Source organism: Sinohyriopsis cumingii, chromosome 19 (genome assembly GCF_028554795.1).
Source record: "Sinohyriopsis cumingii isolate HCF-2022 chromosome 19, ASM2855479v2, whole genome shotgun sequence".
In the NCBI taxonomy this organism is placed as follows: Eukaryota; Metazoa; Mollusca; class Bivalvia; order Unionida; family Unionidae; genus Sinohyriopsis; species Sinohyriopsis cumingii.
The window spans coordinates 30,456,672-30,474,074 of NC_142979.1; the positions used below are offsets into that span (position 1 = coordinate 30,456,672).

Sequence of the window (17,403 nt, forward strand, 5' to 3'; positions counted from 1 at the left end):
CATTCATATTTCCTGCCATGTGACATATTCAAGTCCATAAAGTAAAGCAATGGCAAGGTATCATTGCATTATTGACGCTTCAGTATTCCATTTTGACTTTCTGTAGCACGTTGTTTTCTTAATTCAGATACAATCCCCATCAGCCACCTTCATTTCCCCAGGCATGTCTGGCTCAAAAAGAATACTATTTTATGATTGGTCAATATTCTAATACAAGCATTTGGTTACTCTTTCAAAATTAAAATCAGACTTCACAGTGTTTTTGTGATCTAGCTATACCATATCTAAAAAATATAAGTTTCTAACCAAGCAATTGGAATCTAACATAAGTGATTATGGCAGTATAATATAAGCTTAAAAAGAAGAACAGAATTCTGCCAAATTTAGAATGGTTGGCATTGCCTCACAAGGACTCTACATATGGACAGGTAAGTAAATGGCTACCAAAGTTAGTGCTATGTCAAATTTCCAACATGGTGGGCTGGTAAAAAGTACATCTCTTTCTTTGGATGCAAAATAGTTAAGCTGTAAAACTGTGGCAAGTCTGAATACAAGGGAACAATTCCAGTAAAACAAGTATGATGTACACAAAGGTTCAAGTCTTTCCTAATACATTCGAATTCTCAACTGTAAAATATGCATGGGTTAAATATTCCATCCAGCTTTTTAATTACATTTAGATCTGATACTAATAATTCTAAGCCCAAAAATATAAAAGGAAAACATTTTCACTTCATAAATTCTGATACTAAATCTTATAAACAATCCTAAAATAAAGATCTTGATTTAAAACTATAGTATAATGTTCAAACCACTGGGAACCATTATGATGATGAAAAGTTCTAAAAGTGGTTATACATGTAAGCTCACACGTCTTACCACATGAAATCAATATTTTTGGCAAGCAACTGAAAATAGGGCCTATGTGAGAGATGGCACTGAGACACTGCATTCAATAATTCTGTCACTTATGATGTGTGTTCATAAAAAGAAGCAAGCAATCAGGTATTTATACTGGTAAGCATGTATATAAGCACATATGCATACAGGATATACAGGTTATGTATGTATTTATCAGGAACATGCACAGGACATGAATTTTCAGTGACAAGACCAATCCAACCAAAACTATTTATGAAATTTCAAAGTGTAACATATTGACTGCATTTCATCACAAAAGTGTAATGATTGGCTATACACATAGTGTTTTTAATGATTGACCTTAAGTTTGTAAACTGTTGTAAACAATCAAAATTTACAAAGGGACATAATCATCAAGGATACTCAATTAAACTGTTTTCTTTTTAAGAGGGTATAATAAAAATTACAAAAAACATTTTCAAGAACAAAATTGCTTATTCATTTCATTTTAGCATCTCAAACAAAGTGCTCAATATCTTTGAGAATGCACATGTACTGCAATTTTGGAATGATAAGGTTCATTATGCAGCCTTGAGTATAAAATAAAGTGCAATCAGACAATAATAATGACCATAACTTTTGATCTGAAGTAAATAAATTAGTATCACCCCAATCTGAAGTAAATGAATTAGTATCACACTAATCTTAAGTAAATGAATTAGTATCACCCCAATCTGAGGTAAATGAATTAGTATCACCCCAATCTTAAGTAAATGAATTAGTATCACCCCAATCTGAAGTAAATGAATTAGTATCACACTAATCTGAAGTAAATGAATTAGTATCACCCCAATCTGAAGTAAATGAATTAGTATCACCCCAATCTGAAGTAAATGAATTAGTTTCACCCCAGTCTGAAGTAAATGAATTAGTATCACCCCAATATGAAGTAAATGAATTAGTATCACACTAATCTGAAGTAAATGAATTAGTATCACCCCAATCTGAGGTAAATGAATTAGTATCACCCCAATCTGAAGTAAATGAATTAGTATCACCCCAATCTGAAGTAAATGAATTAGTATCACCCCAATCTGAAGTAAATGAATTAGTATCACACTAATCTGAAGTAAATGAATTAGTTTCACCCCAGTCTGAAGTAAATGAATTAGTATCACCCCAATATGAAGTAAATGAATTAGTATCACACTAATCTGAAGTAAATGAATTAGTATCACCCCAATCTGAGGTAAATGAATTAGTATCACCCCAATCTGAAGTAAATGAATTAGTATCACCCCAATCTGTAGTAAATGAATTAGTTTCACCCCAGTCTGAAGTAAATGAATTAGTATCACCCCAATCTGAAGTAAATGAATTAGTATCACCCCAATCTGAAGTAAATGAATTAGTATCACACTAATCTGAAGTAAATGAATTAGTATCACCTCAATCTGAAGTAAATGAATTAGTTTCACCCCAATCTGAAGTAAATGAATTAGTATCCCACTAATCTGAAGTAAATGAATTAGTATCACAATAATCTGAAGTAAATGAATTAGTATCACCCCAATCTGAGGTAAATGAATTAGTATCACACTAATCTGAAGTAAATGAATTAGTATCACCCCAATCTGAGGTAAATGAATTAGTATCACCCCAATCTGAAGCAAATGAATCAATTCTAAGGCTCTTTTTTTCATCAATTCTTATTAGAACAGAAATTTCATCACTGGTAAATATTTGCCAAAAATGTACATACTGCTTTTCAAATTGTGGTCAAAAAAAAAAAAGAATTTCATAAGGCATGCTTCCAACATGCAAGTCAGACTCCATCATGTCAATAGGGATTGTTTAAAAAAAAAAAAACTAGGGATCATCGTGTGAAAATTAAATTATATCCACACATGGATATCTGCACATGCACACACATGTATCCATGTAATGGACCTAAGGAAACCTTTGTATATGGCAGATATATCCCATGGTAACTATATTTTTACCAGCTGTAAAATACTCCAATACTCAATTGGATGTTCAGTGCTTTTCATTTCACAACTGTAGAATGAAATGATTTTCATAGCTATAATAATAAATGCTGTTACAACATTCAAGTAAAAGTAGATAAACAGAAAATTGAAAGTTAAAGTCAAACAAAACACCAATCCAAGTTTTCTAAACTGGTTTTTCATAGTAACAACAAAAATTCCTAGTCAGATAATCCAAGTCTGATCAAGTTTTTAAGAATAATTGATCATAGGAAAGACACAGCATGAACATGATCTTAATATAAAAAACATTAATGATTACAAATAACATTATGAACAAAACCAAGAAAACACTGTTATAAAATTTGAACATCAAGTGTTTGGACCAGTTCTTGTGGTCAAAACAGGACAAGACATTGCACAAATTGATGAATAACAACTATTTGATATATATTTTAATGTGATTGCATTGCTCTTGTTCTTATGTCATGCATTATTTTGACACATGTTCAACTGGTGAGAAAAGCACTCTTGTTCCTATGCTGGACAAAGTGTCTGACTTGGCAGATGAAGCCTTGAAAATGCTATTTAGAAATGCCTATTTCACTTCAAACAAAAATCTTCCAGTCAACAAGTACCAGTCTCTGAATGAGCTCAGTCAGCTTAATGGCTTTCCAAATTTAAAGGAAACACTTTGACATCATTGGAAAGAAGGTATAACGTCTTACTATATGTCTTGCTTCTAGATCTTCTATCACCAACTTCTGAGATCCAAAAATAGCTGTTCACAGATCTATTTCAGTAATGTTTTAGTTTCTTTATGAAATGAAATAACTCTATACATCCAGAGATTTAGTCCAAATGTTAATGATATTGCTACACCCCCACCCACCAATGTGTCACTAAAAATCAGATGCCCAAAAGCACACTGAAAGATTTTTGAAGCTTTGGTATTTACAGAAGCACGATTCTCCAACAAATGGGGCACAAGTATCTCTTCTACCCCTAAATTTAACAGCATTTCAAAGGAGTTCCTGTTTTTATCAAGATGTTCGAGCAGCTTCACTCCAACACATCTAGATTTACAACTGAAGCAGTTTTTCTATATCCACTGGTGGAATAAAAGCAAAAGCTGGAACCCACCAGAAAAAAAAGTAGAACAAAACATCACCCCACAGCTTAACTGGATTTCAAATGTTTGTGATAAAGACATCTCTACAATATGTATTAAGTGATCTATAGAAAGAGGAATATATTGAACCAAGGTTCCAACCACTACCACCCCCGAAACCCAATATACTTACATATTCCGAGATTGTATTTGGATGATCAATTCCAAGTACTCGCTCGCTCATCAGAACTGCCCTCTCCTGGTAACTAAGAGCCTGAAACATCATACACATAATAGTATCAAGCAATTAATAGTTCACTTAAGGTACCTCCTAATGAACAACACAAGACAAATTATCCTGTCCAGAATTAATGGTGAAAAATAATTTACAAAAATGTTAAAAAAGACACAGGATTAACAGCATAATCAGAGCTGTTCCTTTAAATCATGCTGCACAAATTTTAAAGTCAACAGATAAAAATGACCTGACCAGCAATTTTTTTATTTACAATCTTAAATTGAGGTAATCTTTAGCAATGAGTGTTTCATGTAATTTTAGAATCAACTATCATGTTGACTGAACCTTAAAACTCTAACTTGCTGCACGTACCAATTAAACTATTAGTGAATGGTCCTTACCTCTTGGTAATCACCCATGATGTAGTTAAGCCGTGCCATTAGCCTCAGGCAGGCTGCAATCTCTGGATGCAGAGCACCATATACATTGTTAAGTAGGTTCAAGGACTCGCTGATCAGCTCATACCCTTCTCGTAACAAACCCTGCTGAATCTTGGCTTGGCCACTGGTGAAGAATGTGTAGGCATCTGATGCCTGTAAGGGATTGGGTGAAAATCTGATTTACGTGCCATATAAAAAATAATGCACAAGTGATCTCGGAGGGTAAAAACTGAAAAGCTTAAGGCAAAAATCTGGTAACAGTTTACTCATTCATTACAAACAAGTTCCACTGTACACATGGAAATTTCCAAATCCAATCTGCTTCATTGAATTCCGGTGTAAAAAAATGCACACATTTAAACTCATTAGGAAGGGATGTTCCTAAAACAGAACTTGATTAGAAGGGGCATAATTCTGTAAAAACTTCATACAACAGAATGATCTAGGCCTATAGATCAAGACTACCAGGTTTCAAACAAATCTATTGAAAACTAAAAGAGTTAAATATGTAAGATTTGTGCCAGATAGTTGAACAAAAATGACTTGTGCCATATAACCTCTGCTAACTTTATCACACAAGCAAAAACTAAATGATACTAAACCAAGCAATACCTTTGTAATTTTGAATTCAGGAAAAACCAATTTTATCGAATAAATTTTTTTCCCAATAAAATATTCACAATGTACAAATAAAAATCAGTACATATATATGCCATTTGTTTGCTAACATACATATAAAAACCAATAACTCAGTCTGGAACCATAAAAAACAAGAAATGGTGACCAATTACATGGTTCCCATGCTTTTCTAAAGATAAATTTCCAGGTCATTTCCAGGATGAAATTAATTTTTTCAAGGTTCAGATATGACCATTACTGAATGGAATTAAAGAATATTTTTGATTATAAAACATGCATTTTCTAAAATCTAAAGATGGTTCTCTTTCGTAACTCTCCAAAACATCTAAGCCAGAAAAGATGATCATGTACATAACCACAAAATGTATCACACAAAACAAGTTTGATAATATTCCTATAAATTGGCATGTAAAGTCATTTCAATGTACAAAATAAAAATTCTAACTTTATTTTGCTGACCTGCATTATGTTGCTAAGTGGGAACAACATGATGAACATAAATTAGTTTAGTTTCATTTTAAACCTTTAATTCTAAAGAATTCTATAGTAATATATATATGCATCTTATAGAAAGTAAACATTTCCAATTACAGTATATAAAAAAATCAATAAATGCAAATAATTAGAATCTCGATTTCAAACAAGATTTTTCAAACAACCGAGATTAATCTCCATCCTTTAAAAAACATTTTCAAAAGGGTTGTATATAAATCTGACAAAAGACCTTCAAAATTACATATTTTTGTATACAAAAGGACTGAATTTTCAGTAAAACCAACTTGTCTTCTTGTAATCCGTTAAACCAGTCTCCAAACCTGTACTGATACAGGGTCTCAAATCGTTTTTTGATATATAATACAAGGGATGATGATTTCTCTTTTCAGCTCAGAGACTCAACAATTTGGACAACAAATCTGGTTTAAAACAAATAGCAGTCCATTTTCTAATCCGGGTTTCCTCCAAATATTCCCACCCAGTTTTTCATATTTGGACATTTAGGCCAAGTTTGGGGTCGTTGTAATTGCATATCGAAAATTTTGAATTTGCCATCGCTGTGCGGTAGCGACATATGGTAGTCAATTACCAGCGGGCCTAGAAAATTTAAACTTATGCTATATCGACTAATACCTTCATGAAATCAATTGGAAAATTATTTATTTTCTCAGAAATGGCAATTATTATAATCGTTATGTCTTTAACCCACTGAAAGACTAGACGAAACTACAGCATTGATGAAACATGACCCGGTACTCACCACTGTTTACTAGCCACTACACAAATCTCAGACGACAACATCGAAAGTCTATTAGTCACGCGATATCAACAACAAACTCCATTTTAATGTTGTTGTAGAGAAATTATATTAAATTTAAGTCAGATACTTTTTGTAAAAACCAGCAATCTGGCCAGTTTGATTTATCAAGCCAAGAGCACACGTCAACGTGGTAGTCACATGATACAACAAAACGCCATAAGTTGTTCTCGGAATATGTAAATATGGAAAAATTTTGTTCTTTCCTTTTTGTATTTTTATTACAATCAGAATATGACTTTCATTTAATTTTATTTTTTTCTACAACATTTGAAAATGTGGGTTGTTAGATTTGTGGACTCATGCAACTAGCAACAGCAATGCAAGTTGCGAGTACAGGTCACATTTCATCAACGACATAAGTTTTATCTCGTCTTTCAGTAGATTAAAGACATAATGATTTTAATACTCACAATTTCTGAGAAAACAAGTTATTTTCATATCCATTTCACGCATGTATCATTCAATCTCGATTTAACATTTCAAGTTTGCCAGGCTGGTAAGCGGCTACGCTTTGCCACCACGATGTTTGCCTCTTGTGATGCTAGAGTGGTTTTGATAGCTTCCATGTAAGGAGAGATATGGATATTGAGCTGACTTTGAAAATAAAAGTCTACTAGACAAATCTAATCCAATAAGCATTTAAATTGACTCTGCATATATGTTTATTGCAAGCGGAAAATTCTTGGGTTTTTCCCAACTTTCATCAATATTTGTGAAATTTCAGTACTTTTCACGGTCCAGATTTTTTAATATTTCTCACGACTTTTTCCAGATTTCCCAATAGTGTGGGACCCCTGCAATTAGGACATGAATAGGGTGTCCTGAGGGTTCTTGTAAAGAAGTAATTTTTGTAAAGTTTAATCTGCCATAACAAGCTGACACACCACCAAAAACAATACAAACAAAACTGGATAAACTCTACATCTTGCCCACTGTTGTGAATATACTTGTGAGGAAAGAATCGGATTTTAAAATAACAAGGTCCTCGATATGTTGCTAGAAAAAGAGAAAAATAAGGTTTGCAAACATTCTATAGAAAACATAAATTACAAAAAAAAATATTTTTATGGACCATGGATGTCCCACCAGCTTCTAAGCAAGACCTAAACGGAAAACCCGAGGTATGACTTATGGGCAAACAAAAGTTACACCATCTCATCTACCACAGCCAGGGATACACAGAAAGAAAATGCCAGTCGGTCTTTGATGAAATTATTAACTGCTGCTCCAAGTTCCTTCACTCCTTAAGCAGTAAAATGAAAATTCATGAAAAGGTGTTACAACATTACACATCACTCGTAATAATGCATTGGGAGTCAATAAATTGATGCACATCAGACTTGTAATAATACAGTGGGAGTCAATAAACTGATCCAGGTTGTTCAACACAAAAGCTAATAATTCTGTGCTGTGTTTCTTATCCACCCACACACCCTAATAGGGTCATTGCTAACCAAAAAGCATACATACAATATTTCGGCAATATGACGAAGTTAAAAGCAAGGCCAGGGCCTACATGTCATGCCCCAGACAAAGCATTACTGCAAAAGATGCATCTTTTACCCCATATTAAAAAATGCAAAGGAAAATATTACAGGGATTTACATAATACAAGCAAATGAAAAACTAACCGAAATCTTAATGCAATATTTTTCATGACTGTGATTCAAAAGAAAAAGGGTACACAAACATGTCACAGAATGAATTTCTTGGCTTTATAACGATTCATGCCAAGTATGGTGAGACTATTTCAAGGGATTTACAAAATCTATGCAAAAAAAAACTTTAACCTATCTTTAAACAGCTGAGAATGCCACTGCTGCTGTGTAAAAGTGACTGGTGTGTCTCCTTTCCCACTAAAGTGGGCTCAACAATAAAATGAAGAAAAAAAATCAACTCAATATTTATGGAAATGCAAATAAAATTGATGGAAATAAATTGGAAATGATGTTGGTGATGCAACAAAAAGTCTCCAATTCCATTTACTTTCCAATCAAGTTTATTCCTTCCATTCTTTGATCCATGTTTTGTTGGGCAGTGTAATTAAACAGCACTGACTTCATGTGGTCATAACTGAAAGTGGTAATAAATCTGTTTTAAAAATGAATCTAGGGTACATTAATACTTCTGCACATTTCTGATATGTGACTCAGCGATCATCAAAAAAGCAATTGTTAACTGTTGTTGTAACTGAAGTCAAAGCTCCTTCACTATAGGTCTTTAATCACATCTACTAATTCTGATCACTTAATATTGGTGTCATTGCTCGATGCAAGTTTATTACTGCCATGCCAAGTAAAATCATTTAGCAGAACCATGAAGAAAAGTGAAGCCATGCATATTATGTGACCACTTTCTGATGGGTTAAACAATTTAAAATCTGAATAGATGTTTATTAATTGCAAATACAGTATATAGATAGTGTACATGCATATGGTCAGATGTTAACTTACAAAGGAATGTCTTTCTGTCAAATCAGAAACAAATGACAAACAGAAAAGCTATCATTTACTTGAAATAATTCCTTTTTTAACCCTTCATCTTCAAAACAATTTGAAAAAAGTTCAAGTGTCCAGTATAAACGGCATGATATTGGATACTGCTTCTCAGAGAACCGCATGTCCCAAATGATGTTCAAGCTTTGGAGACAATTTCACACATGTTATGATAAAGCAAAATACACAAAATCCAGTTGATACTCACCCTGGGATGAGCATTTTTAACAACTGGAAAGACATTGATGACATCCTCTTCAAAGAAGACCTGTTTGTTTTTTGCATCCAGATTGTATTCCCGCAACAGAATCTGGATTCCTACTTTCTTACAGAATGATCGGACAAGTGACACTCTTTGAAGTCCATATTTCTCTATAACACTATCCACTGAATCACTGAAAGGAAGGAAGCCCAAGTAAAATATGTCAATGAAGAAATTTAAACCACTGAGATATGATGACACATCTCTACCACAAGGCCAAAATAATTCTTTTGGGACTGAGAAAAAATAATGAACATAAACATCAGTTTCTAAACAGAAAGGCAGAAAAACTGGTCTAAACCACTATACTTTTAAGGTTAAGTACTAATTTAGATGTGTTACCTATTTTTAATGTTATGTACCAATTTAGATGTGTTATCTATTTTTAATGTTACGTACCAATTTAGATGTGCTACCTATTTTTCAAAAGTCTACTAGCCCCATGGCAATAAAACCTTAAACTGCAAAGACAATTTCTGCAATGCAAGATGCTTCATACATAAACTTCTCAGACTACAAACATTTCAAAGTGCATATGCTATAGAACAATTTGTTTGTTACCTGATGTAATAATGTTCCACCAACCGTATCAGCTACATAACCAGTGAAAGCAACCCTGTAACTCATCAATTATTTCACAGCCATTTTGCTTCCAGTTAGATCCAGCGCAGGTATGTAGCCAACTGATCATGCTCGTTTTTGCTTTTTCTCCCCCAGATAAATATGTCATATGTTAGACTTTGCCCTGCATTTCTTATTGAAGTGGGTACAAGAACAGCACATTTACAAAATTGATTTTAAGAAACGAACAGAAGGAAAACAAATACATTTTAATCGGAGCCTACGATCCGATTATACCTATATATATTGTAGGATTTCTTCGCCAGTCATATCCAAGATTATCAGAAATGACAGTTAAAAGTATGTAATATGAAAGCAAAGACAGCTGAAAACTAGGACATAAAATTTTAAGGAGTTCAATTTAATGCCATGCATCACATGTGAACATCGCTGTATGTCGTCTCTACAGACCTGACAACCTTTAGGATACCTTATCAATATGGTAGTTAAAAAATGTTTCCAAAAGACAGGCCAATTACCAGCAAGATACTAATATTGATGACTTGCAAAACCTGCATTTGAAAAGGTTAGAAATGTTGTTTGATGCAGCAAAGTAACATTACGTTCAACAAAACTGTTGTAAAGTGTGTTTTGACCTCTATGACCTCCAGTTCAGTTTCAGAACTTCAGTTCCAAACCCTCATGAAGGTCAATGACTTTATGCAAGAACATAATTTTTTTTCCTTCTCAAATTCACAGTGGAAATCATCTCTTTCACTGTGGGCAATACTCAAACTAACATGAAATGATTTGCAATAAATATTTTTGTTTGGTTTTGTGGGTTTTGGCTACAACATACAAAATAAAAGGGAGCAAAGTGCCTTTCCCAAGGACACACTGTAGCAGTTCATCCATGGGTACTGAACCCACACCTTTTGGCTTACTAGTCCAAATGTTCTACCAACTGAGCTACCATGATTCCCTCCACTAAATGCAACCACTGCCTTTCCAACTTGTTTATTCCATGTACAGCCAAATATATGAATATCCTTTTTCATACTTCTGTGCAGATTATTTGGACTTTTATGAGACTGAATGTCCCCTTTGCCTTCAAGGTCTTTTCGTTTCTTATATGACATTTCCAGATGATGGTATAATATAAAATTAATGTTTTGCTCTTCTGCATTAAATCCAAAATTGAAGGATCATTTCAGCAAGCCCTATGACAAAATGATACCAGCTGGAAAGGAAATCCTAGCATATCTGACTGAAACTTTTGGCACACTCTAATACAACAAAAGTCCTGAAAGTGACCAATACTTTACTGGCCAATCAGAATTTTTAACTGCAGAGATTTGCAACCATTTCTGATATTCTTGAGAAATTCCAACATGTCACATTTGGTAGAAAAACTATTTTCTTGCATTGCAGGTAACTTATTAACAAAATAACCAAATGCAGTACAAAATTCTTTATCATAGCAGGGTTGCATCTAGGATACAGTGAATGTGAGCCATGCCCCCAATGAAGCTTAAAAAAGGGAGCAAGGGGCAAACATAGTGATAATGGGAAGTACAAGGTAAAGAATTATTTTTAAAATATTTTAAAAAATTGAACAATTCAAACATAGCAAAAACAAGTATAATAAGTGTATCAAATGTATATCATGTGTTCTGCATATTACAGTCTAAACACTTAGTGCATATAATGCTTTCTATATGTTACAGGAGAACACGAAATACATGTGTCCCAAATATTACAGTACAAATACATATCATTTGTTCCATCATTACAGATAACACTATGTGTGTATCATGTGTTCACTATTTTAAAATATAACACTTGAAACTGAAATTAAATATTGTTTTCAAAGCATCTAACTAATTTCATTCATCTCCAGCTAAAACAAAGTCTTTTCCCAGTCTGAAGTGAAAGGTTTTATTCCTGATGTTGGATAAATCCTTAGTTTCAGTGCTGCCATATTTAGCATCATCTGATATATGATTAACTTCAGGATTTGTTTGTCCACTGTGACCGTGTATATTGACAGAAACATCTGCATTCTGACAGTCATTACAAGCATTACTGCCAAAATAATGAAAAAGTGCCAGAGTTTAACTGCTTTTTGCCATTTAATGCTTTGTGCCACCAAACTAGCCTCATCAAACATGTGCTCCCCTTACCTTTCTACGTAACCAATCAGAACTTAGCATGCGACATACAGGAAATGTGACAATTCACAAAAACAGAACGACAACATATCCACTTGGAGTGACAATTGGGATTTTTACACTACTATATATATATATATATATATATACACACACACACACATATATATATACACACAATCATCCTAATTGCCCATCCTGGGATGGGATCAAAAATTCAACAAAAACTTTACAATCCTCCTGTTTGATTAATGACAGACAAAAAAGAAAGTTTCAGCATAAAAAAATACAAAAAAAGGAAAAGCAAGATTTTAAAATTGGGATGCAAGGTTCAAAAGAAAGTTTCAACATAAAAAAATAAGTTCTTAAAAAATTCCAAAAAGTGAAAAATTCTTTAAAAAATGAACTGACACAAGTTTCAAAATGTGCATGCACCTCTGTTTAGCAGCCCAGAGTCAAAGAAAGTTTTAATATAAAAGTTGGGATTTTTTTTTACATTTGTAGAAATTGAGATATGCATGTTTAAAAGAAAGTTTGAAAATACAAAAAAAAAGGTTCAAAAAAGATTTTGGTTGCTATTGCAAGTTATATACAGTACATTCTTTGCCAAAACATATGCATAATTCTTTCACATGTTTAGCTCAACTTTGCTCACACAGAATTTTTGCAGTAAATCTTAAAATGGGGGGGGACACATTAACAGATCCCAAATACAATCCTGACATATGCATTGATTTTAAACCTTAAATCACGGATTGTAGATCACCTAACTTTACTCAGACTATGCTAAGATATAACCACATGCTAAGCTTGGTTAAAATCTGTAAGTATAAATTCTTACTGGAAAAGTGTGCAGTTATACAAGTCACATAAAAGATATTCTAAAGATATATCCACACACTGGATTAAATGATAAAAATTTATTAATACTTGTGTTATTTTACTCACATGCATTTGAACTAAAAACAAAGTCAAGACCACTGATGTTAAAATCAATGTCAGAGTGAAATTAACTTCTTCATTACAAAGCAATTAAATAGAAAGTCTAGTCCAAATTCACTTGTACAAGTTACTCATTCATAGAGATGTCAAAACTTTAGGAAATTTCTATCGGGTAACCGTCAATCATAACGATTGGTTACCCGGGTACCTCATCAAAGGTAAATTGTATTAAATGTGAACCCAAACTGCTTTATTGTAGGTTCACACATGCCAACCCCCAAGAGAGGTATAAGCGTAATTTATTACAAACATAAGTGGCAAAAAGTGTAATCTGGGCATAAAAAGAGCAACCTATACATTACATCCATAATTACAGAAAACTATGAAAAATGTACATATTTATTGTATTTAACGTACATTTATTTTTGCTACTTACCTGGATCTGCAGTTAAATTTTTTTTCACAAATCAGCTAAATTCACATGGATTAGTAGTAAATACAAGATTATAGACATAAAAGAAATGGATCAATTATTTATGAACAGTCTGCAGTAAATTTCACAAATAGTCATGAAGTCCACAAATGATGACTATTAGCATCCTCAACCTGCCATGGTTCGTCCCTTAACACAGTCTGGTGCAATATGTTTGTAAGTTTAAAAAATCCCTCTCCTCTAACATTTTTCAGTCACATTACATCCAACTGTCACATCAATACAGCCCATTTTTCTATGATATCTAGCGCCATTTATTTTTAATTTAGATTGGTCCGTTACGTATGTAGTATCAAAATAGAATGAATCTTTAACAAGTGGTTTCACATTCAAGAATACTGTTTTGTTTACCTGTTTCAAGTAAAATTGATGCAAAAATTACCATTATTTAGACTCATGGTCAATTTTGATAAGATTTTTTTCAATGTTATTAAATAACAAAGATTTCCCTTATATTTAAAAATTTCCGTGAAAGTTTTCATTCTCTATAGCTGTCTATTTCGTTCATTTTTTCCTATAATGGTAAAAGAAGTGCATGTTACGGTAACCGAGATTTTGTGTTGCCTTTGCCGTTACAAATATATCTGCCTTGGGTTTCCCGCTAATAAAAGAAAAAAAATCCAGTAAACAAACACGAGCAGCAGCCCTGATTTGAACAGCTAATACTCGCTCCAGGGCCACAAACTTGAGGCAAAAATGGCATAAGTTAATCCGGACATTTATACTGTGCTTTCTTTTATTTGAATTGTAGTACATATTTAAATTTTATTTTGATTATTTCTTAATCAGTACATACTATCACTATCGACAAAAGGTACCGACCTAGGTAATGTCATCAGGATCTCAAAACAAGCGTGTATAAATCGCAAGAAAAATAGCACATGAACCATGGATAGGCACTAAGTTAGGACGGTCTAGCTTTAAATGTCACCACTGATTCATAAATAGGTTGCACAAGGAAGGAGAGAAGTGACCTCCCTTGTATTCTTATACAATACATGACAAGTAAATTTAAAGCACCCATACGAGCCCATGTCATGATGAATAAATGTGCACACACGACGAACCTTGAACTGCAATCATTATTCTGTTTCGATCTGAATTTGGAATACTTTCTTTTTTTAACAGGTACCCGTTTGCTCATTTAATTAACCAGGTTATTATTAACGGGACGGGACCCATGTATCCAGGTACATTGGCAACTATACACATTCATAAGCTCAATTAAGTACAAAAAGTGCCATGACCTTTGAAATGACCCCACAATCATTTAATGAACATGTTGGTCGCCAGATGATAACTAAATAAATAATCAAAGTAATCTAAGAAGTTTTATCAAACCCATACTTCAATGCTGCTACCCATTACAAGATTTATAAAATGACTATGGTGCCATGCAGACCTAAGAATGAACACGTTCCCAAGTTTCGTGGCAATCCTCTTAGTATTTTGGAAGTAGCAACATCAAGATTTTGGTACTGGACTATAAATAATAGACACATGATGGCCATAAATAAGGCCATTACAAAATTATACCAAAGTTTCAGCTGAATACAGCCACTAATGTAAAAGATATACGAGTTTCAGAAAGTTCAAAACAGAATCTTAGCATGGTTCATGAAGCTGCCACTGCTACTGGAAAAGTAATACCTATTTCTTGTCATTCACAGGCAACACTAAATGTCCACCATTTGAACTATTTATGTTATGAAGAGGGTTATGCAGTATGGCAATACAATCACAATATACATCCTGAAAACATGAAAACAAAAAAACATAGCATACATACCCTTCAATGGTGTAGTGGTAGTAATCCTCTACTTCAAATGTTATTTTCTTCCATAGAGATTTGGGACTTTCCGATACCCATTCAGTATTGTCTACAAGAAAGAAACATTTATCTCAACACATATACACGGATGAATACTTTGACAGTCTTTATGGAAAACCTTAACAAGTATAGAAGAACTGGGGGGGGGGCGGAAATTAACTGAGTTACGGGACCAAACTGCGTCAAGTTGCTGGCAGCAGAAGCCATATTAGAACTGAGAAGCAGGCAAGTAAAGCCATTGTGTTAGAACTAACATAAGTCTATACAAAGGAACAGAGTAGCAGGCAATAAAAGCCCTTTATGACAAAACAAAGCAAGTCACTAGAGTGGTCTTAGTATTCAAATGATTCCAGAGTATTCAGATGATTTCAGTTGTTAAAGTTTTCCTGCCATTTACGGAAAGCAAACTAGTTATCTGATCAGACTGTAGAGTCTGCCTGGATAAACAACCAGTAGTTTCTCTTTCAGTAGAATATGTTTATTATTTAGATGATGATGAATGGTCAAATTAAGATTCAGTCCCTGTGATAGGTAATTTTACCAGTGAAACAGTGCAAATGGAATGCGGAATGAACACAACCAAAATGCAGAATTAATGCAAACCAAAATTATTAGGGCTATAAACTACAATTTTAAGGCTGTTCCTGAAATACTAGAATGGAGGGAATCAGAAAGCACTTTTTATTTTTACCCACCAGGGATAAAATATAATATCACCATGAATTAAATATATATTTCTTCAAGTAGCACCATGCATCAAATTTATTTGCGGAAATTCAACCTAACATTAATGCTTATTACAATCAAAGGCAATCGCTAAGGTGGCGTGTTTTCAAACGTTTTCAGGATCTAGTGTGCAGTGTATTATATATATATATATATATATATATATATATATATATATATATATATATATATATATAGTGTTTACTTCCTTGACGAAACAAATATTTTTGAACTTCCAGTGGAATGAATTAAAGAAACTTGAAGTTTTCAAATCTTTCAATACACAGAGTAACTTTCTTTGACAACTGAAAAAGTAAACTTTGACAAAAGATTGTTTCATGCTTTGATCTAAATGCTAAATGTGAGGGTTGCAGATTTTGAATCCTATATCCAACACAGATGGAAAGACGTGGTTCCATCATACATAAACAGAATCTATCTTTTGCCTTTTTATCTGCATGGCAACAGTGCTCAGCATTTAATTCCACCAAATGAACAATAGCAAGCTAAAATCATGTTATAGGGTCGCAAAAGCAACTCTGAACCAAGGTGCCCAGTGTTTACAACTGAGCAGTGAGCAACAACAAATATGACTGGCAAACCTACACATGGATTTAAGCAATAAATCTCCTGACTGCAAACCATATCTGTTCTGAACACTTTGTTAAGCAGCAAGTCAAAAAGCAGTTGAGAAAAGGCAAGAAGACACTTTAAAACTTTTTGCATTTCAACTAAACCTGTAATGAAATGGGTAACTGATGATACAGGATGGGGGCAGGAGTTAGTTTGAGGCAGGAAGAAGAGATTTAGAATTGAACTTGCTCACCACTGAAATTTCTCAGCTAAGAAGAGATCTCAATATGACTAGACTAAATCTTGCTTCTTTCAAAAGGGAAAGATATCTAACAAAAATTCTATATGGGACTATCAAATGCAGTTTGAATACTTGGAACCTTTCTTGCCAACCAAAATAAAAGTGACCAAAGATAAAACATTTTTGGTGGCCTTAAAAAAGTTGAGTCTGAACTAACTGCTGCAAGATTTAGCATTTCAATACTGTGATCATGCGTTAATAGTCAGGAGAATATTTATAGAAGTGATAGGTGTTATGTATTGCAGAAGGAGACCCTTTATGCATTGGATTGAGAGAAATTAGCTTAGAAACACCATGCCAATGACATTCTGAAAATTACTTGGTACCAAAACTGCTGTAATCGAGTACTTTTAAGTGCTCAAATTTAGAATCCAAATCTAAAACAATCATTAATCATCACAATACTATCTAATTTCTTATAGGAATTACACCCATCCACCAACCCACCCCAGGAAT

The 17,403-nt window shown here is 33.4% G+C and overlaps 1 protein-coding gene across 1 annotated transcript in view; it reads right to left on the reverse strand.

The window, feature by feature from the left end:
• LOC149775369 (clustered mitochondria protein homolog) overlaps positions 1–17,403 on the reverse strand; it is a 110,919-nt gene that overhangs the window by 18,250 nt on the left and 75,266 nt on the right. Inside the window, exons 28-31 of the mRNA XM_089943970.1 lie at positions 15,306–15,396; positions 9,296–9,482; positions 4,600–4,791; positions 4,154–4,234 (exon numbers count right to left, since the gene is read on the reverse strand). Of these exons, the coding sequence (XP_089800096.1) occupies positions 4,154–4,234; positions 4,600–4,791; positions 9,296–9,482; positions 15,306–15,396 (551 nt within the window). The remainder of the gene's footprint in view (positions 1–4,153; positions 4,235–4,599; positions 4,792–9,295; positions 9,483–15,305; positions 15,397–17,403) is intronic.